Source organism: Lissotriton vulgaris, chromosome 5 (assembly GCF_964263255.1).
Source record: "Lissotriton vulgaris chromosome 5, aLisVul1.2, whole genome shotgun sequence".
Lineage (NCBI taxonomy): Eukaryota > Metazoa > Chordata > Amphibia > Caudata > Salamandridae > Lissotriton > Lissotriton vulgaris.
Genome location: NC_141693.1, coordinates 1,322,811,345 through 1,322,835,311, shown reverse-complemented (window position 1 = coordinate 1,322,835,311; position 23,967 = coordinate 1,322,811,345). Strand labels below are relative to the sequence as shown.

At 44.0% G+C, this 23,967-nt stretch overlaps 1 protein-coding gene across 3 annotated transcripts in view; it reads right to left on the bottom strand.

Moving 5' to 3' along the window:
- The window catches only part of LOC147712541 (inositol 1,4,5-triphosphate receptor associated 2-like), a 420,289-nt gene that overhangs the window by 72,741 nt on the left and 323,581 nt on the right, over positions 1-23,967 (bottom strand). For all 3 annotated transcript variants that reach the window (XM_086923244.1, XM_086923246.1, XM_086923245.1), the window contains exons 11-12: positions 21,668-21,750; positions 3,225-3,359 (exon numbers count right to left, since the gene is read on the bottom strand). In XM_086923244.1, the coding sequence (XP_086779370.1) occupies positions 3,225-3,359; positions 21,668-21,750 (218 nt within the window). The remainder of the gene's footprint in view (positions 1-3,224; positions 3,360-21,667; positions 21,751-23,967) is intronic.

The following is a 23,967-nucleotide window of genomic DNA, read 5'->3' as shown; positions in this document are numbered from 1 at the left end:
GCAGGTTTCTCAGGTGGGGTGTGATGTGGCTGCGGCAAGGGATGTCGAGGATCAGGCATGTAGAGGCGTTCTGGATGCGTTGAAGCCGTCTCATGAGTTTGGCCGAGGCTCCTGTGTAGAGGGCGTTTCCATAGTCCAAGCTACTGCTGACAAGGGCCTGGGTGACTGTTCTTCTCGTGTCAGTGGCGATCCACTTGTAGATCCTACGGAGCATGCGGAGGGTGTTGAAGCAGGAGGAGGAGACGGCGTTGACCTGTTTAGTCATGGAGAGGGTGGAGTAGAGGATGACCCCTAGGTTGCGTGAATGGTTGGTGGGTGTTGGAGCAGTTCCCAGTGCGGTCGGCCACCAGGAGTCATCCCAGGCCGAAGGGTTGGATCCGAGGATGAGGACCTCTGTCTTTTCCGATTTCAGCTTCAGTCGGCTGTTCCTAATCCATTCAGCAACGGCCTTCATTCCTTCGTGAAGGTTGGTTTTGGCGGTGTGGGGGGGTCCTTGGTGAGGGAGAGTATCAGCTGGGTGTCATCAGGGTAGGAGAGGATGTTAAGGTCGTGCCGAGGGGCGACGTGGGCGAGAGGTGCCATGTAGATGTTAAACAGAGTTGGGATGAGCCCTGGGGTACACCGCAGATGATCTCGTGGCTTCGGAGCGGAAGGGGGGAAGGCGGATGCTCTGTGTTCTGCCGGAGAGGAAGGAGGTGGTCCAGTCCAGGGCCTTCTCTTGGATTCCAGCGTTGTGGTGGCGTGTTCGTAGAGTGTGGTGACAGACGTGGAAGCACAGGAATCCACTAGACCCCACTATTGATTGTTGTGTATTTGATTATGTATTGTGCTGCATTGACCCATGTGTTGGAACCGAATGCATTCACCTGAGAATTAATTTTATGTATTTTATTTGTTTTTGTTTTAATAAAAAGAAATTAAAAAAAAAACTTAATTAAGGGAGCTTCTGGTTCCATATTTAATCCTTTGAAGCGTTGAGTTGAAAGGATATTACGGTTGTAAATGAGAAGCGTGGCGTTGCAAAGGTTTTTTTGCATTCTTATTCGAGGTCTATCGAAAACTGCACAGCTTCCCAAAGTTGTCTTTGTTTGTTGCTTCGCTGTGTCACATCCCTTTGAAATGTCTGACTTTTAACAGCCTGTATTGTATATATACCAGTATTTATTGCTGACAAAATGGCTGAGTAAGGAAAAGTTCTTCAAAAGATAACGCTGCAGAAAAAAATTCTGCATATATTCTTCAGCTTGCCTGGGTTCAATGAAAGTGAGCATAACCGTGTGAAGCGTAAAATGATCCTTCTACGCGGAGAAAAACATTGCAAAGCTGGAGAGAGACCGGCAAACTTTGCTAGGGGGGAAATTGGAATGTTGTGGAACTTAGCACGCAAAAGGAAAACTTTTCTTGATAGAAACCCACTGAAATTCACCAGTTGTGGTAAGCTTCAATCAGAGTGTCCCCATCAATCACTGATCGTGACTTCACACATAAAGTCAATAATAACATGATAAATGACAACACTGGTGACTTTAAATATCACGTCACGATTGGTATCACTGAAGCCGTCGCTACTTTAAAGGTAATTGCATGTGTGGATTGTCAGCAACTAGACATCCATGCATAGAACAGAAGGCGAAGAAAGGCCATGACTTATGTCAGGTCCCTCTGACCCCATCCTAGAGTAGCCTGTGAGGGCGCATATTGTGTGTCAACAAACAGATGTGGGAAACAACATTCGTTTGCACCTTCAACTACACCATAGAAGATGTCAAGGGTAATGTGATGCGTGATGCAGCCGCACACCTGTCATCACTGCATATAATAGCTGCAAAAACTGCAGTCACTCGCAGTACATATACTCTTTGTCCCTGCTTGTATATGGAGGCTGCAGTATTAATATTATCACCTTGATGTCTCTGTATTACAGATAGAGCACGGCTTGACTATCACTGTCAGCAAACAGCTAAAAAGGGACAATTGACTGTGGCTTTGGTGATGTCACTGGGTACGTGATGTGGAATATTAGAGGTGGGCGAGCCATTGAAAGCTCGAGCAAGGCTCGAACCTATAGCCTGCCTCTGGCTCAGCTCGAGGTCCTGTTGGAACTTCGAGCGCATAATGAGCCGACCTTTCATGTTGCTTCTGGCTACCATTTCCCCTCTACCCAGGATGTGGCCTTACGACCGAAGCTGCCGACTTTGCACCTGGGGAACCAGGTTCGAGTTCAACGTTCTGTGATCAGGGCAAAGTACTTAATCTCCCCATGCCTATAAAAATGAAGGTGCCCTTGTGTAATGTAACTGGTGCTTATGTAGAGCGCTCCAATACCTTTGGGTCGAGTTTGTGTTATATAAAAACTGCAAATAAAATGCACAAAGATGTACAAGTAAAACCATGCCATAAGGAAAGACAGATAGATACCCATTTAGTGGCTGAGTAGTACAAAAGGAAACCAGAAATCTTGGATAAATCTCAGCTTTCCCGTTTAAATTTTGTGATCTTAGGCAAATTGTTTATTTACTCCTTTTTCTTCATTATCGCGCATGAAAATACTTTCAAATATGTGAATGCAGAATACTAGTCGTACAAAAACCTATTGTATTTGAGTTAATAAATTACAATGTTGTACTATAACAATCTGGGCCATCAAAAGGGTTTACACGACAATTGTGTTGCCTCTTAATTCACTAATGATTCTTGTTTAAAAACCACCACTTTAATATGTACTTGTCAGTGCAGTGCTGTAATGTTACAGATTAATGTCAAAGCTTCCACATGTCAAAGAAATACATTTATTTTTAATTTTGAAGAGATTTTATCATATTTTACGTGACATTTGTTGTACATTTCCATATCAAACACTTTCAGGACTCAGCTAGTGCATGGCTGAGCTGAGCCAAACATTTGGCTTAGCTCTGGCTGGACTCTCACTGTTATTTTGTTGGCTCGCCAACCTCTTTTTTTTTAAGTTTAAGTTTATTGAAAACCAGAGGAAAAAGAAGAAATACAATATAATGGTAACATAATAAAAATCAATTGATATCAAAATGTGTAAAAAGGGTACAAAAGATATACTGGTGACAATAAACAAATTACGAGAAAAGGAAGGGTGTAGGGAGAGGTTGGTTCGCCAACTTCTATGTAATATCCCCAGTGATATCAGTCCTAATGATACTGTTTCTCCCCCAACGTGCCGTGATTGGTATTTGCAATGAAAGAATTCTCACCCTTCAATCAAATGGCTGCTATCCCCTTCAATCTCGATACTGTCAGTCATCTGGAGGCTCCTCCTGGAGGAGGCAGAGTCAGACCGAAAGGAGAAGGAAACTTCTGTGCTGTCCTCCTGAGAGTAACGAGATCTCCTTAAAATAAAACGAGAGAGTATTAAAGCACAGGTACACAGTCATCTCAGGTGCCTCTCATCACTCCCACCCGGGTGGAATCTCTATTGGTACATCCATTTATTTTATTTACTCTCCACTTTGTAGTCATTTATTTACACTACTTGCCCTTTCTCTCTAATTCCAACTATCTGACTACTGCAATTTCTAAAAGCTCATAAAATAAGATAAACACTACTAAACCGAACCAAAAGTGTCAAGAACTGGACAGTAATAAGCTTTAATACACATTATTTTCTTAAGTCTTTATTATCTGTTTCAATTCACAAAGGAATTTGCATAAGTAAACCTACCTAGGGTGCTCATATCACATAATTTACAAGTGCAACTATACACATTATATTACACCAGCAGAGTGTAAAATAATATTGGAATAATTCTGGGCCTGATTATGGTCTTGGTGGGATTACTGTCGTCCTGCCGAGGTGGTTCCAAGTAACCCATCAAGCGGACAGTGGCCTGGCCACCGTATTTAGATATGGCATCAACAGGCTGTCTTCTCAGCTGACTAGTAGTGTACTGTCGCCGCCAGCCAGACGGGTTTTCGCCGAGTCGATTCAGATGTTCCCGTTGTGCTAGCGGTTTCTTGGGGGCGAAGTACTGACTGAGTGAGGCCATGGCGGTGTCGAGAGAGGTAAGTACTATTATCTCAGTACACATATATGTTGTGAATCTGTCAATATATATATGTAGGTAATGTGTAATGCCATTCATTTTGCATATAGCATTGCACATCAACAACTTACACACACAATTGTATGTACACCCAAAGTCACCACAAGCACAACATCCACAACCACCTCCACCAAATAAATATTTTTTTATGTGTCACTACAGGTGTGTACATTTTACCATGATAAGTCATAAGATGAACACATATGCATGACACATCAAAAATTTGTATGTAAGAGCACTGTAAAAATACACAAGGTGAAAGCTATTGTTAACACACGATTCATAGTGAGACAAGTGACACAGAAGCCCACCTTAGATTCTGGCGACAACAGGGTTGCTAAACTTTGTGGTCAAGTAGCAGCAGGACAGGAAGGACCTAGACAATGGGGTTCAAGATGGAAATAGAAGTGGGAACCCGGAAAAAAGTACATGTTCACCTCTTTTTCCTCGTTTCCGCCAACTCGAGTTTGGAGGTTTCCCCGCCACAGTTTCTTCAACGGAAAGGCACATCGTAATCTGTTTGTTGGAACTCCCGTTGACATTCACTTCTGCTTATGACATTGTCGAAACAGGAGGAAGATTCTGGAAGAGATGGTGGGACTCCGACGGTCTTCTCTCCAAGGACCCGCTAACATCTAAATACAGCGGGGGACCGCCAAGCCGGCGGCCAGTAATACCTTCGGAAAAGCGATGGGTGGACCAGATCCACCAACATCTAAATTTAGACCCTATGTTTCCAGGGGCAGTCACAGGTCGTTCTAAGGCAGCAATGCCGGTTGAAGTAGGTGAACCATGACTATGTTTATCAGTAGGCACAGACATTTTTAAGATGCATTCTTAGCTTGGATCTGGTGGGGCAGTATGGGAAGAGGTTTTTTCACAGAAAAATATTTTCCTTGGGACTAAAATAAAACGTATGCAGGTCAGAATATGTCAAGAACTTACATATTCCTAATGATCTACTATGAATATTTATGAATGTGTAAAGGTTTTAATATATAAGTACTCCTTGAAAGCTGCAATTTTCTCAACGTCCCAGAAGAACTCCTAGGGCCAAATTCCAGATAGGGGGCACTGTTCCCTCTGCACTGTAGCACATCCTTTACTAGGAGGACCAGGCGCAGACTAGAACAGTGCACTCTAATGCCCTCATTGGCTGTCAGTACAAACTCACACATGCACAGTGAAGAGCACATTAGTGAAAGGTAGGATGGCTGTTTGACGTCATTGGCCTTTCACCGCAGGAAGAGGCCCAGTGTCAGAATGAAAAGGTGAAAGGGATCCCCACAGGCGGGGGCAGTGAGTAGCAACACCTGCCTGCAGATGGGTGTCATGGATGTCTCCGACGTCCTTCACTTCCTTCCGAGGGATGGGTTTGGGTAGCACACTATATGCTCAATCTATGTGGTCAACAGCTAGTGGAGAAACCACTAGTATACCAGACGCACTGCTACTATAAAGTATCTCACATTAACACCTAGTAATGAGTGAAAATACTAAACAATGTACACAACTGTTTTATCAGAGCAATATAATCACTGAACCAAAAGATTTACAAACATTTCATTGATGAAATTGAACCAAATTTTGGATAAGGCGGAACAGATGACTTGGATCAGTACTACTCTACGTAGCTTCCTTACAGTGCAGTACCCCAGGAGACCAAGATTGTATATGCTCCTCATGGTGCACAAAAGTCTAGTTGATCCTCCATTTCGCCCTATAGTCTCCGGTTGTGACTCCATCTTTGCACCTGCGGGAAAAATGATCGATCACTTTCTACTAAAATTTGTGCAATCTTGCGTAGCTACGTCAAAGACACTACACATTTCTTGAATCTTGTACAACAAATTCAAGATAATTTTCAGACCGCCTGGTTGCTTTGTACAATCGATGTTACATCATTGTACACTTCGATACCATTGAAAGAGGGAGTTGAGGCTTGCAAATGGGCACTGTTACAATTGCCAGAAACTAGTGTAAATAAAATCTTTTTACTGGAATTACTCACATTCTGCTTGCAACATAGTTATCCGAAATGGCAGGATGATTTCTATTTACAAGTGAGCGGAACCTCTATGGGTTTTTCGGGGGCTCCTGCGTATGCTAACACTTTGATGGCAAAATTTGAGAATGATTATATTTTAACGCAAGATGACTGGAAAATTAATCTGGCTTTTTATGTCAGATTTATCGATGACTTATTTCTAATTTGGAAAAGCTCACAGGAATCCTTGGAGCAGCAGATGACACTACTGAACACCAAGCATGAGAGAATCAAGTTCACCCATTCCATTAGTCAAGATAGCATTTCGTATTTGGATGTACTCATCAAGAAACAGGATGATTGTCTAGTGACATCAGTATACACAAAACCTACTGACAGAAATAATCTTTTCCTATAGTCTAGCTTTCATCCACCTTCGTTAATCAAGAATTTACCGTTTTCTCAAATGTTGAGAATGAAATGCATCACTTCAGATGCCAACACATTACAGGACAAACTTCAAAGACAAAAAGTCAAATTTCTCGATCGTGGTTACCCCAATGTCATCTTAAATGAAGCAGTCAACAAAACGCAACTCAAAGATCACGAAAGTTTGCTTAGTCCACAGGTTAAAAGTGCAACCAGTTGTTTCGTATTTGTCCAAGTTCTCAACACGATCACATTCAATAAAAAAAACATCAAATCAAGGTGGGATTTGCTCAAACAAGAACCTGATTTCAATGGTTTATTCAATGAGGAACCTCTCTTTGCTTATACTCGTAGCAAAAACATTAAGGATATTCTCTCAACAAAGATGGAAGTTACGCAACAATTTCATGGAATGCGTAAATGTCATAATTGCGTCCATTGTAATAACGTCATGATGGGCAACCTCATTCATCACCCACATTCTGGCAAACCCATTTCTCTTAAACATAATGGAGATTGCAATACATCTAATGTTATCTACACGATAAAATGTCCGTGTGGATTCTTATATGTGGGTAAAACTTCATGTAAAATAAAGATTAGGATTACCGAGCACAAAAGTCCACTAAGTCATACTTTGCTTCTCATTGGTTAGAACACCAGCACACTAACGCGTAATTACAGTTCACGATCTTAGAATCACTGACATTCAAACAGGGTCAGTATCCGCATAGATTATTATCGCAAAGGGAAGCATGGTGTATTAAATATTTGCAAACCCTCGCTCCAGGGGGTCTGAATGACAGAATTGAATTACAATGTTTTCTGTAGTGCTATGTTTATCTTCGCTCCGTGGCGGTTCTCTGTAGTTTTGTACATGTGCCTTTTTTTAGTACAAATTTTATAGCTCTTTCAGGATCACAAATGTTTTTCTTTTTTTCTTCTTTCTTCTTTTTCGTCTTTATTTTTTCTTTCACTATGCATGTTTGTCTTTTATTTTTACACGTTAGCCTCAGCTACTATTGTTTACTTATAGCACTTTTTCTTCACGGGTATTTCCCACCACATTTCAGGTATCACTATCAGCAGCTTGCTGTTCAGTTTTCTTCACATTGTTATCCTTTTTTTAGATCAGTTTCATGATATTCGTCATTATTATCCCTACCAGTCTGGCACTTAGGCCTTTGCCTTCGTGGACACTGTCTCTACATAGGCAATATTTTTATCCATACCCTTCTAATATGGCTACCACCGTTAGTTTCTCCTTTATTACTACAGTGGCACCCTGTTTATGGTGTTGACACAGCATTGTGTTATAGTATTGTCATCATTTACAGATTCACAAGTTTTTTGTACCTTATTCCTTTCCACTATGTCTGCCGAACGCAGTCCTTTCTTTATGATCTTAGCAATTCTTGCTTACATGATCCTAGACACATACCTTTCCAACATGTCTGCCGAAGTTAGTCCTTTCTTTCTGATCATAGCCACATTTGTTCACATGACCCCATACTTAAAGTTGCTGAGTGTGATGACAGATTCTATTACAGGACCGGAGGCTTCGTATTATGCTTCTCTTTCTTATATTTGCTACTCACAGCAGCCAATGAAAAACGTTTTGTATGCAAATAAAACTACATTTCCCATGATGCTTGTACATACATCACATCCTGTATAGCCCAATAAGAGCTGCTGTACTGTGTCTCCTCCTCTTTCTTTGCTGCTCACGCAGAAAGTTAAGTGCTCGACTATAATATGATTTTTGCCTTCTTTGATTGTTCATTGAGTTGTGATGATTATGTTGTATGCCTACGCTTACACGTAGATAGTGCTACTTTTAAAACTCTGCTGTTTTGTGTTTGTAAGCGCACTTTGCACTGTTTGCTAAGTAATTCTGGTTGAGCCGCGCGTGGTGCGCCACTGCTTCTAGCTTCATTGGCAATAATATCCACTAATACTGTTTTTTACGCTAGCGCAGCATGGCGCTGTATTTCAACATTCTGGTGTCGCGCGTGTATCGTGTGCATCACGCTGATTTCCCGCTGGCCTTCTACTATCTCCATGCATGCTGATGAACTCCCGCTGGGAGCGATAACTTCAGGAGGCTCTCGCTGAGAGCGGAGCTAAGTCGTCATACGGACGCCCCCTGCGCTCATAATAATTCCCCCGCTGAACTGGTATGCTTCCTGTCAGTTGCGCTAGCGCCCTTAATTGTTCCTCTTTAAAGCCTAACTATTCATTTTAATGCGGCTGTGCCGAATTGTTTTGGACGCTCAAGCGAGCGCGCGAAGGCCCTTCTACCGCCTCCGGCGGGCGCTATTCATGTTTTAGGATTTCCAGCCTCATAAAATATTGAAAAGCCTCCCGTGATCTTGTAATATTGCCCTGTCTATGGCGGCATGTTTTTTCGGTGTTCAGGTGTTCCTTGTCTGCGCCCCGCTAGGCGGGTAACGCATTCTCTCACTGCGGTCCACGCGGCCGTCTAGTCAGACTTCCTTTGGAAGCACGTGGAATGGAGGCTAGCTCTGCCTCGTTTAGAATTGGATGTACAGGGCTTCTGGTGTCGACTTCTCTGCTATTCATATTACGCTTGCGCTTGCTCAGCTCGAGATCCTCTCTTGAGGACTTATTCTATTATTCATATGTAACAAACCTTTTGCAATAAAGGCCTGACAGATCTGTTATATGTATTCATATGTACTTCCACCTGTTATAGTAAGGACCTTGCAGTTTTCTGTGGTATTTATTGTTCACTTAGTTTCTCACGCTTATTAAGCGTTCCTGCTAGGAATTGTTTTCACCCGCAGGCGAGATAATTGAAATGTTCCTTGACCGGTTGGGTTTTAGCAATGTGCACATCAAGATGCAATACCTGCGCAACTTACATTATACGCTTCATTTGGCAACTGTCTAGTAGATGATTATGTGTCATAACACGAAACGGTTGACCCTTCTTGTCACACAGCCTGTAGACGCTCCCGTGAGAGTGGAGATGGCGTGCTGTCATCGTAGATATTGACTCTACATATATTGGCCATCCAACGCAATCCAGGCGCGGCCAGGAAAGCAAGGCTCCGCGCTGGAGTTCCAGCGTTAATACTAAGCCACTGTCAGGTAGTGGTAGGTATCTCACTAATACCAAGGGTTACATGTTTAATGCAGGTATGTACTATATGTTGTTCCAAACTAGTAACTTCACAATATATGTCCATGTGTATCTCAGGGAATACTTCCTTTCATGGCACAGTTTCGCGCTTACCCGCCAAAAGCCTTCCCTAGTGGCTGAGTGCGGAATAGAGCCGATGACTCTCTGGGGGGCGTAACCCAATAAGGTTCACTTTATACCAGTTTGGATTACACCCTTCGCACGCGTTCCCAACTTGCTCCTAGGCTCCTAATGACTCATGTTCAGACGGAGCAATTTTGACTTACGCCTTCCAGGCTGTAACAACAGGAGGCCCCTCAGAGTGCGCACACGCTCCTTATAACTAGACATGGCTCTGACGCCCTTGTGGGCTGGAATACATTGGACTACAGCTTTGCTGAGGAGCCAGATATATTATTATTTCACTTATAGTGTGCAAAGGGTTGGCTCCCCCTCTTACTCCTCCGTGATTGGTGCCTTGCACTACAATATTACGTTCAGACGCCCTTACACAGGCAGGGTGAGATACAAGGAGGATGAAACGTACATTAAAGGAGCGTTCGCCCCAGAATGCACTCGGTGACAATCGGGATTTTCCGTCCCAGTGTCGGTCACCAGGGCCCCAGGTATTCAGTCCCCAGCACAAGGTAGTAAGCCCCATGACCGCCCATCATTATTATTTACGCATATTCTTTGGGCGTTGTTTTTTGTCTTGTTTTTTGTCTTGTTTCTTGTCTTGTTTTCGTTTTCTTTTGTTTTTTATCTTTTTCTTTTCTCTTAATGCCAAGGTTGGTCTTCCTACCATTGACATCCACTCCCTCCTGAGTCTAGATCTTTATAGGAAGGATTTTTCCAGAACATTCGCGCTAGCTGGTTTAGTCTCCCAGGTGGCTCCGCGGGTTACAGTGAACACAATACGTTTTTTTTGGGGGTTCTTTTTTCGTCCCATCTCCTCCAAGGGATGCAAATAATTTTTTCTGAAAATGGATAATGTAACCATGTCAAATGGGTGGCCGTTCACCATTAGCTTTGTTGCAAAGGGGTCTAGAGTATATGGGCACGTTTAGCATTCCCCTAGATTCCCAAGGATACGTCATAATAACAGTCCTTTACATTTGCACTTTCTTATGGCCATTTTCGACTATAATCCCTTATGCTTCAGGGTTTTCAGCTTTCTGTCCCTTTTCGGGAATACACAATATCATGGCCAGTTCCAGCTACACTTCAGTTCCCTGTTGCCTCAGGGGGTGCGTCCTCCAAACGGTACCTCGTTATCTGGCACTCTCTGATGGTGCAATCCTTCACATATTCCCCTTGAAACACTCTGCAGCTCTCCGTGCAAGAGCCCTTCGGAGATTTGTTGGTGTACTGGCATTATTAACTTCGTTCCCATTAGTTTTCTGACACTTTCGCAATATATTTGTAACCGGAGCTACCGCCAAATTAAAAGGTGCCTGAGCTTCCTACTAATTGAGGGGTCCACTCCTAATCCCTCATACACCCTTCCAATGCTTTACACTGGCAAGGGGTATGGCGCCAAGCCGACTGATGCTGGAATCTGGGGATCACGGTTCGGTCCTCGGTGCCGGATTATCCCAGCACCATGTGACTTGGGGCAATAGCTTGCTTAATCTTTCTGACGACCCCTACATCTCGTGACCCTTACGGGTGATCGTTCGCGTTTTTCAAATGCGAAATATTATTATTACACCTTCACTGTCAGCAGAAACGGATCCTAGCATTTCTGATGATGAAGACCTCCTTGCCGACTTCAACACCCATGGCAAAGGGTTGTGTCCTGCTCGGGTGCTTTGTATCCTTTCACGAGATTACTGAGGCTTCTTGCATGTCCGCCATCAAGTAACCAACCACCTTTTTGGCTTCAAGGTTCCCGATAATAACAGAAACTTGCCAGGCGCTTACCTGCGTTGCTGGCGCTCCCTTATAACTCCAGGTTCTTCAGTCCCTTGCGATTTTTTCAATGTGGAAAGGCCCTGTTAGCTGATAGATACATCACACATGACTCTACTGTGGGGTTAGTTTTCCCCACATGATGGACGCTCTTCTACCAAAAAATGTTGTACATATTGGTTTTCGCTCTGCCTTACAACAGCCGTTAGACCGTTTATTTTCGGCTAGTATTTTCCAATCTTTCTCGTCAGGTATTCCATTACCTCCCTCCCAGATAAGAATATTCCTCAAAAGGGATGGGTTTTTTCTCTAGCTTCCCTTATTTTTAATGGCCTATTCATACATACTCCCAGGTTTAGATTCCGGTTCATGCGGTGACGCTAGGCCTTTATACCTGTCGCAGTTCTTACAGCAGGTAACACCACACTGGATTTTTACAGGTACGGTAATCATTTCAAACAAGGTTTTTCATTTCACTTTATTCCAGGATCACAATTTATCAGGATCTACCACATAGCAAGCTTTCCAGCTACAAATTAGGGGTTTATTGTTTCTAAAATTTTTCAAGAGGTCCTAGTTATAACCTGTTACTGCGGTCTCGATAGCCACTGGCTGAAGTCTGATATAAAGGCAGCAGGGATTCCTACCCTAAATGTTTGGGGCACATTCTGTTCCAGTTGCTTCAGGATCCAAAATATAATTAATGGTTGGTTGTGTTACAAAAATCTTTTAAAATGTGCCAGCGACTATACTAACCACATGATTGAGGACGATTATGCCAGGGAATAATTTCATACCAAATGTCTAGTCACAGTCTGTCCATGATGCCATGGTTCGCAATGTTATATGATTATTTCTGATTGTTCAAACACCTAAAGGTCTCGATTTCTGAATTTCTGTTTCACCAATTATTACAAATCATTGGGTGATATAAATGTTGTTGTGTATTATAAGCGTTAAACTAGCATAATACGAAGCCTCCGGTCCTGTAATAGAATCAAAAATTAGCTAGCATTCGCGCCAAGAATTTTCAATTCTATTAAGGACACGGAGGAGAGGATTATCCCACCCGGTTTATTACAGTATTGGTAATAATTACCCACCCGCATGTACTTGATACTCTGTATCAGCAGAAGTTACGGGTTTTTCCTGTCTCATTTCTTTTCAGCTTTGAGTAAAGATGAAGGAGCAGGGTTCTTCTGGCTTAGAAGACGTAATCTTTCCAGTTTGAAGATGGTTCTTCCATGATGAAGGATGTTTATTGGGACTCATATTCCGTGGATAGGACTGGATTTATTAATGTGTGGACTATGTAAATTCGAGCAAAGAAATAGGAGGAGAGACAGGGTACAGCAGCTTTTATTGGGCTATACAGGATGTGATGTATGTACAAGCATCATGGGAAATGTAGTTTTATTTGCATACAAAACGTTTTTCATTGGTTGCTGTGAGTAGCAAATATAAGAAAGAGAAGCATAATCCTCGCCTCTGTGTCCTTAACAGAATTGAAAATTCTTGGTGCGAATGCTAGCTAAGTTTTGATTCACCTGACTGCTTGTTCCCGCGTCAGTGTTTGAACACTGTTGGCTCAGCCGGTAAGCAGTAACAATAGGCGATTTTGCTTTTAAGTTTTATTAGCGTTTTAGAAGGATTTGCGACAGCGTATTTCTCAGTATTCAGTGTGTTATACTGGGCTTGTGTTTTTCAGATTGCCTTGCTTATTTTTGTGAGGGTGCTTTTACTTTGGATCTCGCTGTTCTGAACTGCGGACTGCATAAAGAAGATCGTTTTTTGTCCATAACGTACGCAGTCTTCCTTTGGTGCTTTCACTTTTTATATCTTGGTAGCTTAACGCATGTAGTTTAGAACTGCTTTAGCCACTGGTCCTTTTTCTTTGCTTTTGTTGACAATCCAACACTTTGCATTAATCTTGTGGCATCACCGCTTGAGTGAGTATATTTGTTCACCTCTTAGCAACATGAAGTGAGATATTTCAGGACATGGTGATGACGTCTTTGTTTCTTTTTGCCCCAGTCTTGTGTAGATTTGACATTGTCATCAATAGGCAGTCTAGGAGCAAGGCTTGTTTTCGTTTTTGGTTACAGTAAGTAGCTTTGAGTCTGTGCATGCCTTGCACATAGTCAGTTTAGCACTCACGGTATCTAGTATCTGGCACATTATTTGTTCAATTGTTATTTCTGCACTTTTTTTTTAAATTTCATTTTACTAGCACATGGTGACTTTCTCTGTCTTCAGGCACTGTTTTGACTATTAGCTGGCACATTAGAACTCTGTTCTTTTCGATGTATACCGCTGGTCTTTTTCCTTGAACATTGTTATGTGCTGCATCAGCATGTTGTGAAATTTTTGAATAATGTTTACAATTGTCCTCAATTAAGTGACCTTTATAGTATGCTTTGTCTCTTTTTTCTTTTTCTCATCATTAGTGCCCCTGAAGAAGGGACAAGATCCCGAAATGCATTGGGCTTGACCAAGATGACTTATTTTGTATTCAGTTTACATTAAGCATTTTCTTTCAATTTGCTTGTTCATGAGATCAGTACACAATGTCTTTGTGTTTTCAATGTATTTTCATTATTGGGTAATATTCATGACTTTCAAACAATGAAATGTTTGTAAATCTTTTGGTTCAGATTTTATTGCTCTGATAAAACAGTTGTGTACATTGTTTAGTATTTTCACTCATTACTTGGTGTTAATGTGAGATACTTTATAGTAGCAGTGCGTCTGGTATACTAGTGGTTTCTTACTAGCTGTTGATCATTTTTGTCGGGCTGGCCGCCCATTCACCAGGCAGCACGCATCTTTTGTTTAAATTTGAAAAACCTTTACGGTTTATAGTGTATAAATAGGGAGTGCACAGACTATATCCTCTGTTCTCAATCTATATGGCACACAATCAGAGTGTCTCCTGAAAGTGGCTTTGCCATTGCACTGGCCTCTATAATATAGCAGATGTTTGTTACAGCCTCATGGCACTTTCTATAACAATATCACTGGAATTGTTTGAGAATGTTAAAAAAATTGATTTTTTTTTTAAAATGTGAATTGGATTCACAAAACTATGTCAGAAATTCCGTACTGTAGGTTTACTCCTACGTCTGAAGTAAATGTCTTACTTTCTCTGAATCCACAAAAGTAGGAAAATGTCTCAGACATAGCTTCATCATACGTAGCCAGGCTCCTTCACTTTCACATTTACCACCTCACACCATAACAACTCTCTCTTCCTACCATACACAATAAAATACACATACTAAGCTGATCGACACAAAGTACAGAGCTGCACAAAAAAGGCTTCCAGATGAAGAAACCACTTTAGTGCCACACCTATGGAAGTAGGTGCTACACAAATGTTCATAAGATAACTGCTGTCATGTGAACAAAGATGCATATGTATGTTTTCTAATGCGAAAATCCCCAATCAAGTGCACATGATTTAGTAACCATATTATTTCTCGCTGAAGAAACCTCTTTCCCCTGCACCCCAACCAATTTGGGGGGTGGGGGGGCATACCCAGCCCCACTGTGGAAACATATTTGCTTTTGCTACTGAAAGGAGTAAACCGCTGGTTGCCAAGAGGGTGGCTTTTCAACTATTTTCCAAGGTATTGCCATCTTGGAACACCCAACCCTTCCCCTGGAAGCACATTTACTCATGCATAATATTACACCATAGTGGTGTGCCAACACTATGGTGTAAACCGATTTATGCGTATAAATGCACATATTTTGAATTAGAAACTTATGTTTGCACTTGTAAATCATGTTACTTTCAGGCCTCAGTTGAATTTGAGTCGACAAATCTCGACCTACGAGTCTAGATTTTTAGGTCGAGGGACCGTTAAGCTGCGAAGCAGCTTCCGGTCCGGAGAATTAATGTCATCTAGTGGGGCTTCAGAACCCGCCTCCCTGCCCTGTCTCTCCACCATTGGCTGGCTTCCTAAATGAAGGCCAGCCATTGGAGGAGAGAGCCGTCCCTCCAAAGAAGCTCCGTCTTTTTCGGATTCGGGGGCGGGATTTTTTGCATTCTTTAGCCCTGAGACGTCGTCTGTCACTCAGGGCGCAAAAAACACGCCCCCGAATCTGAAAATGGCGGCGCTTTTCTTTAGGCCATTTGACAACAAGAGCCGCCCCAAGAAGTCGCAGCCTCCTCCACCTGACAGTCTCTGTGTGCCCAAGAGTACACATCGCGCCTCTCGTTTTCTGCTGCCCACCGCAAATCGAAGGGGACGTCCACCGCTGCCCATCTGCGCCCCACGCACCCAGGAGCAGTGAGAGTCAGGACGCAGACCTCACCAACGTTGTGCTTTGGTTTTCTGCTTCTTCCCGGCACACAGAGACTGCCCCCTGCGACGCGCCGAGACGCCCCCCCCCCCCCTCCCCCTGAGTGGAGGCAGAGACAGAGGCAACATCAGGGAGGAGCAGAATATCCGAAGGGAGAGAAATCCTTCGCATTCCAAAGCAAGACTTCACCCACAAGCCCCTGCTCAAAGCTCACACCTGAGACCATGGTGGGCTGAGCAGAGCAGAACAGCGCCGTGAGAAGAGCACACCGGCAGTTATGTCCAGGATGTTACTGTTTATGTGCCCGACGTTATTTTTCCACACGCTTAAAGGGATGTATATTTAGGGAGGGATGGAGGGCGCATGAGTATACGCTTGATTATTAGGTTGCATTTTTGTTCATCCGTGTTGTTTATCTTCCTATTGTTGTGGGGCAGTTTCTAACGTGCCATTAGTTTCGCAAAAATGGATTTCCCCAGTGTTAAGTTCTCGGAACTCCGCCACTGAATTAGCCGTGCAGGCGGGAACTTTACTATAGTGTTATAAAATTGAATTTGTTATCCGGCTGGTGTTTGTGTACGTCTCCATCTCAGAGGGTGTTTTTTCTTGACCCTATCCATGGCTTTATTGAAAATTGGGAGGGAGGGGGGAATAGACGCCGACATCATTTAGAGGGTTTTGAACGGCATCCAGTAAGTTCTTGCACCGATTCCTCTGAGATTATGTGGTACTTAACTCCTGTTTCTTGTGTGTATGAGCGAGCACTTTCAGACTTATTTAACATGTTTCACCCCGTGGAGTTCTGTATCTCTGCCTATTGAACGAGGAAACTCCATTTCCCAGGTGTTGAAGGGGGTAATGAGTGTGTTAGGTGTTGCGTCTTAATGTCCTTAGGCTCAATCCTTATTTGTATAAACAGAGTCAAGAAAGTCCTTATTTTGTAGGAAAGTTGCTCTTTATTTGTGTAAAATAAAAACGTGGACAGCCGACACGTGTTTCGCCCCTATGGCGATTTGCGCCAGGGCTTTTTCAAGGCTATTTACAATGTTTTTTGTTCTGTACAATTCCTCATCTTTTGCAAAATAATTTCCAACATCAAATCCGGTTTTTCAATTTTTTGGGGTAGAATCCCTGGAGTGCTCCCGAAAAGGTCTCACGTTTCTTCTTCCGCTGTGAGTGCAGTGTGCAGAGTAGTGAGTGCAGTGTGCAGAGTAGTGAGTGCAGAGTAGTGAGTGCAGAGTAGTGAGTGCAGTGCAGAGTAGTGAGTGCAGTGCAGAGTAGTGAGTGCAGTGCAGAGTGGTGAGTGCAGTGCAGAGTGGTGAGTGTAGTGCAGAGTAGTGAGTGCAGAGTAGTGAGTGCAGAGTAGTGAGTGCAGAGTAGTGAGTGCAGAGTAGTGAGTGCAGAGCAGAGTAGTGAGTGCAGTGCAGAGTAGTGAGTGCAGAGTGCAGAGTAGTGAATGCAGAGTAGTGAGTGCAGAGTAGTGAGTGCAGTGCAGAGTAGTGAGTGCAGTGCAGAGTAGTGAGTGCAGTGCAGAGTGGTGAGTGTAGTGCAGAGTAGTGAGTGCAGTGCAGAATAGTGAGTGCAGAGTAGTGAGTGCAGAGTAGTGAGTGCAGAGTAGTGAGTGCAGAGTAGAGTAGTGAGTGCAGAGCAGAGTAGTGAGTGCAGAGCAGAGTAGTGAGTGCAGAGTAGTGAGTGCAGTGCAGAGTAGTGAGTGCAGTGCAGAGTAGTTAGTGCAGTGTGCAGAGTAGTGAGTGCAGTGTGCAGAGTGGTGAGTGCAGTGTGCAGAGTAGTGAGTGCAGAGTGCAGAGTAGTGAGTGCAGTGCAGAGTAGTGAGTGCAGTGCAGAGTAGTGAGTGCAGAGTAGTGAGTGCAGAGTAGTGAGTGCAGAGTAGTGAGTGCAGAGTAGAGTAGTGAGTGCAGAGCAGAGTAGTGAGTGCAGAGCAGAGTAGTGAGTGCAGTGCAGAGTAGTGAGTGCAGTGCAGAGTAGTGAGTGCAGTGTGCAGTGTAGTGAGTGCAGTGTGCAGAGTAGTGAGTGCAGAGTAGTGAGTGCAGTGCAGAGTAGTGAGTGCAGTGCAGAGTAGTGAGTGCAGTGCAGAGTAGTGCGTGCAGAGTAGTGAGTGCAGAGTAGTGAGTGCAGACTAGTGAGTGCAGTGAGTGCAGTGCAGTGCAGAGGAGTGAGTGCAGTGCAGAGTAGTGAGTGCAGTGCAGAGTAGTGAGTGCAGTGCAGTGAGTGCAGTGTGCAGAGTAGTGAGTGCAGTGTGCAGAGTAGTGAGTGCAGTGTGCAGAGTAGTGAGTGCAGAGTAGTGAGTGCAGAGTGCAGAGTAGTGAGTGCAGAGTAGTGAGCGCAGAGTAGTGAGTGCAGAGTAGTGAGTGCAGTGCCGAGTAGTGAGTGCAGTGCCGAGTAGTGAGTGCAGAGTAGTGAGTGCAGAGTGCAGAGTAGTGAGTGCAGTGCAGAGTAGTGAGTGCAGTGCAGAGTAGTGAGTGCAGTGCAGAATAGTGAGTGCAGTGCAGTGTAGTGAGTGCAGAGTAGTGAGTGCAGAGTAGTGAGTGCAGAGTAGTGAGCGCAGAGTAGTGAGTGCAGTGCAGAGTAGTGAGTGCAGTGCAGAGTAGTGAGTGCCGTGTGCAGAGTAGTGAGTGCAGTGCAGTGAGTGCAGTGTGCAGAGCAGTGAGTGCAGTGTGCAGAGTAGTGAGTGCAGAGTGCAGAGTAGTGAGTGCAGAGTGCAGAGTAGTGAGTGCAGAGTGCAGAGTAGTGAGTGCAGTGCAGAGTAGTGAGTGCAGTGCAGAGTGCAGAGTAGTGAGTGCAGAGTAGTGAGTGCAGAGTAGTGAGTGCAGAGTAGTGAGTGCAGAGTAGTGAGCGCAGAGTAGTGAGTGCAGAGTAGTGAGTGCAGAGTAGAGTAGTGAGTGTAGTGCAGAGTAGTGAGTGCAGTGCAGAGTAGTGAGTGCAGTGTGCAGAGTAGTGAGTGCAGTGTGTAGAGTAGTGAGTGCAGAGTAGTGAGTGCAGTGCAGAGTAGTGAGTGCAGTGCAGAGCAGTGAGTGCAGTGCAGAGTAGTGAGTGCAGTGCAGAGTAGTGAGTGCAGAGTAGTGAGTGCAGAGTAGTGAGTGCAGAGTAGTGAGTGCAGTGAGTGCAGTGCAGTGAGTGCAGTGCAGAGTAGTGAGTGCAGTGCAGAGTAGTGAGTGCAGTGCAGTGAGTGCAGTGTGCAGAGTAGTGAGTGCAGTGTGCAGAGTAGTGAGTGCAGTGTGCAGAGTAGTGAGTGCAGAGTGCAGAGTAGTGAGTGCAGAGTAGTGAGTGCAGAGTAGTGAGTGCAGAGTAGTGAGTGCAGTGCAGAGTAGTGAGTGCAGTGCCGAGTAGTGAGTGCAGTGCAGAGTAGTGAGTGCAGAGTGCAGAGTAGTGAGTGCAGTGCAGAGTAGTGAGTGCAGTGCAGAGTAGTGAGTGCAGTGCAGAATAGTGAGTGCAGTGCAGTGTAGTGAGTGCAGAGTAGTGAGTGCAGAGTAGTGAGCGCAGAGTAGTGAGTGCAGTGCAGAGTAGTGAGTGCAGTGCAGAGTAGTGAGTGCAGTGCAGAGTAGTGAGTGCAGTGTGCAGAGTAGTGAGTGCAGTGCAGTGAGTGCAGTGTGCAGAGCAGTGAGTGCAGTGTGCAGAGTAGTAAGTGCAGTGTGCAGAGTAGTGAGTGCAGAGTGCAGAGTAGTGAGTGCAGAGTAGTGAGTGCAGAGTGCAGAGTAGTGAGTGCAGAGTGCAGAGTAGTGAGTGCAGTGCAGAGTAGTGAGTGCAGTGCAGTGTAGTGAGTGCCGAGTAGTGAGTGCCGAGTAGTGAGTGCCGAGTAGTGAGTGCCGAGTAGTGAGTGCAGTGCAGTGTAGTGAGTGCCGAGTAGTGAGTGCCGAGTAGTGAGTGCCGAGTAGTGAGTGCCGAGTAGTGAGTGCAGAGTAGTGAGTTCAGAGTAGTGAGTGCAGAGTGCAGAGTAGTGAGTGCAGAGTGCTGTGTGCTTTTGAGTGCAGAGTGCTGTGTGCTGTTGAGTGCAGAGGGCTGTGTGCTGTTGAGTGCAGAGTGCTGTGTGCTGTTGAGTGCAGAGTGCTGTGTATTGGCAATGTAAATGACAATGCCATTTATTTATGATTTAAAGAAAAAAAAAGAAATGTCATGAGCAATGCCAATAGCTCTACCTTTAATGATGCCGAGACCATTGCATTGTAAATGCTTGTTTTTATCAGTTACTCTGTTTTTTTGTTGCAAATTGGCCTCTCTGTCTTCATTTCCATGTATAAATCTATTATGGCTTTTCAGACACGAAAACCGACCCGACAGCAGTTCTTAGAGGCTAATTCAGTTTTTTTAATCATTAAGCTGGTTTGGGAAAACTGAAGATTTTGTTGTCTATGGACTGTTTTTTGTTGGTTTTAAAGAGCCAATTCTTTTTCACTGTAATCACTGCCTTTGGTGATCCCCCATAAAATGTTTCGAGACTGCCACTGCTTGGAAGTTTTCCAGCACGAAGATTGGTGTGTTTCCTGCTGATAGTGGCACCCGCTTATGAAGTGTGCTTATCCGAAAAGTATATAAGTGCAATCAATACTTATGAAACCAGACGGTCACACAAAGCCACAGCTTCTATGTCAGGCAGGAATGTACAATAAGCAGGTGTGACACCCTATTATTCAATCTGGAAACTCTCTCTAGAAAGGATTATAAATAAACCCTTTCTCCACATTTGTTCTTTATGTCATGGATTGGCCTAAGGTAATTTTAATTCCCATAAGGTAAGTGATGTAGAACTTCTCCTGGCGAGAGTTCTCCGCAGATATGGTCTTTGTGTCCATGGATAACAATGCCCTGGTTCACTGATAGCTTTCAACACACTGGTTATTTAAATTATATGCAAGGTAACAATTACCATCCTCAAAATATTCGGCTATGAAAGAGATCCTCAATAGCATACTTATAACATTCTGAGGATTAGGCAAGTCTACGGGAGAAAGTCTAACTTCACTAGCTGTGTGTGCAGGTAGAGGTGTCCGTGGGGGCCTGGGGTATATCAGGCACACTTCCAAATCTGTGCTGTGGAGCACCCTTAATTGGGTGTGCCCAGTGCAGAATAGAACCCGACTGCGAAAGATGCGCTATTTTATCGCAGATGCGAACTAGAGCTTACACTGGAAACCGTTCATTAGTAAAAAGCAAACAGTAGAGTGTTTGAAACCACCAGTCCACCTTTCACCGTATGCGGCAGACCTCTCCTCACTTTCAATAGGGAAAGTAATACCTTTTAGGCTTGTGCAGTTTGTGACTGAAGTGCAAAACTAGGATGTTTGTGACATTTGAATGGGGAGATGCCTCATTGAGAGGGTCTTCTTTCTGTATTATTTTCTGAGTAATAGATAAGAGGAGAACCCCTAGCTTGACTCCCGGTGGCAGTCTAACTTTAACAAAATGTATCTTGTAGAATGGATTTGGCTTCGACAATTACTCTGGGATCTTTCATCTCCAGCTAGTACATGATTATATCACACTTTTCGCTGAGTTTCTTCTTTGTTCAGTTTGAAAGAATTTGACTTCACATTCATGACTCAGTAATCTTGAAACCATTGGCTCTTTGGTGCAGCACACTCATCAATGCTGGAGCCTGGTTTCAGCAGAGCGTGGCTCCCAGAGAAATGTTGTTGTTATCGCAAGATACCGGTGAGATGCGCATTATAGAGCTGCAATGCATATAACAAAAGCCACATTGACGTAATAGGATTAAATTGCAAACACTGTATATTCTTGCTGGCCTCATGTACGATCGACTCTAATGATGCTGTCCAGCTGATGACTGTACTGGCCTACCTTTCCATGCTCGAACCATTTTCAGCTGTTTGCTTTGGCATGTCAGAGTCAGATGACCTCCCGCTCTCTGGGCTGCTGAAGGGCTATTAAAAAAACACATGAATAACAAATTAAATAATCTCAGAGGACAGAATGGCTACCTGTGCCAAGCCAGGTCTTCCCTGAACCAGAAACAAGCATCCTGGGACCTGTTTCTGGGTAACACCCTTCATCAGCCAGGCTAGTTTGAAACCAGTGGCAAAGTGAGCAAGGAGCCTACGTCTGAGTATACCCTGCCAACTTAGGGCAAACAAAGCAAACACAAGAAGAGGATGGACGGAGCGCTGAAACTTTTCAGACACTCACCTCCAGTCACAGATCTGGGTTGAATCCATCATCATTCTATGGTATATGGTTCCAAGTGCAATGCATCTTTCCTGCTTCCTTTCCCTTGCTGCTCAGCCAGTGAGGATGTGCTGTGGAATGTTGGTGTGCATGGTGAGGTAATGGAATGTTGGGATGCCTGGTTGTGGAGTGTCAGTTGAGAGTATGGGCTGAGCAGCAATGAAGCTGCTCATGGTGGGGCTCAATCCTTTATGGGATTAATGGCTTAATGTCTGTTAGCATCTACTACAGACCATCTAAGAACTGCATTAATAAACTGTCATCATTATTCTACATCTCGGCTACTGGACTAATTTTCTTTCATTACACATGCTTTAGCTCACTTCACCACCTCAGTTCAGACCCAGCTATATGCAAATCAGTCTTGACCCTGTGCCTCATGGGAACAGTCCAGCTAGCCTGGCTGATGAGGGTTGCTAGCCCGAAAGCGGTCCGAGGATGCTTGTTTCTGATCCAGGGAAAACATGGCTTGGCAGTTCGGGCTGGACTGTTCCCATGAGGCACAGGGTCAAGACTGATTTGCCTATAGCTGTGTCTGAACTGAGGGTGGCAAAGTGAGCTAAAGAACGATGATGGATTCAATCCAGATCTGTGACTGGGGGTGAGTGTTTGAAAAGTTTCAGTGCTCCGTCCATCATCTCCTTGTGTTTGCTTTGTTCGCCCTAAGTTGGCAGGGTATGCCCAGACGTGGGTCACTTGCTCACTTTAACTCTGGATTCATGCTTGCCCGGCTGATGAGGGCTGTTAGCCCAAAACCGGTCCCAGGATGCTTGTTTCTATTCCAGGGAAGACAAGGCTTGGCAGTTCGAGTTGGACTTTTCCCATGAGGCACAGGGTCAAGACTGATTTGCCTGTAGCTGTGTCTGAACTAGGGTGGCTAAGTGAGCTAAACAACGATGATGATTCCACCCAGATCTGTGACTGGGAGTGAGTGTCTGAAAAGTTTTAGAGCTCCGTCCATCATCTTCTTGTGTTGGCATGGTAAAGGCTGCTGAGGAGGTGAACATGTGTAAATGACTCCCAATTTCAAGCCATATCTCACTCTTAATAACTCTTGTCAGAGCTTTATATTAAAGCATTATTAACAGATAGCTCTGAGAATTTACTCATTGAAAAACAATTTTTTTTTAAAAGAACCTTAAAATGTCAAAACTATAATTGTGGAATTACAATAGGGAAAAAGCACTTTTGAAAGATCTTTTCACGTTTTTTCTTTGAGGGTTAGCTTTATTGCCGATGAAGTGACACCATTGTCTATGCTAACTAATCTCCCACCTATATTTTTGATCACTTTTTGAATTCATGTGAGAGCTGTTTGGCAGTCCAATGCTGGTTGGCTGGCACCATGCTAAATTATAAATTAATGGTTGATGGGACAGGATTGTCGTATGCATGGTAAATGATTGTGTACCCCTGCCCTGAGTGACCCAAATGCATGTGATATCAGGTATTCCTACTTTTTGTGGCACTGCTCCCATTCTAATTAAGGGTGCGTGCTGAAGGCTAAACCTGTCCTTTGCATCTAAGGTCAAGAGCATGGTTCAGAGACCTGGAGAGATGCACAAGTGTGCCCTCTAGCTGACATGGGACTACTGTCCATGTACTGTGTTTTCAACTTGAAACAGTAGTGGCAGTGCACTGTTTTTTTACTTTGAATACTGAACAGAGCTTTTTCTCTGATTTAGGAGTGTGGTGCCTATGGGCCCCACTCATGTAAATTCCACTTCTGTGAGACACCCAGAACCTTGCGCTGACATTCCATGTGCATGCTGACTGTGTACTGTAAAAAGTGTACATCTTAGCGTAATTGAGTGTGAGATTGCTAAGATTGGCTGAACCCATTTTGGCTTTACAAAGGAAGAGATGGAGATTGTGGTACAATCTCCCCAGATAGGGAAAATGTGTTTCCTTCATTC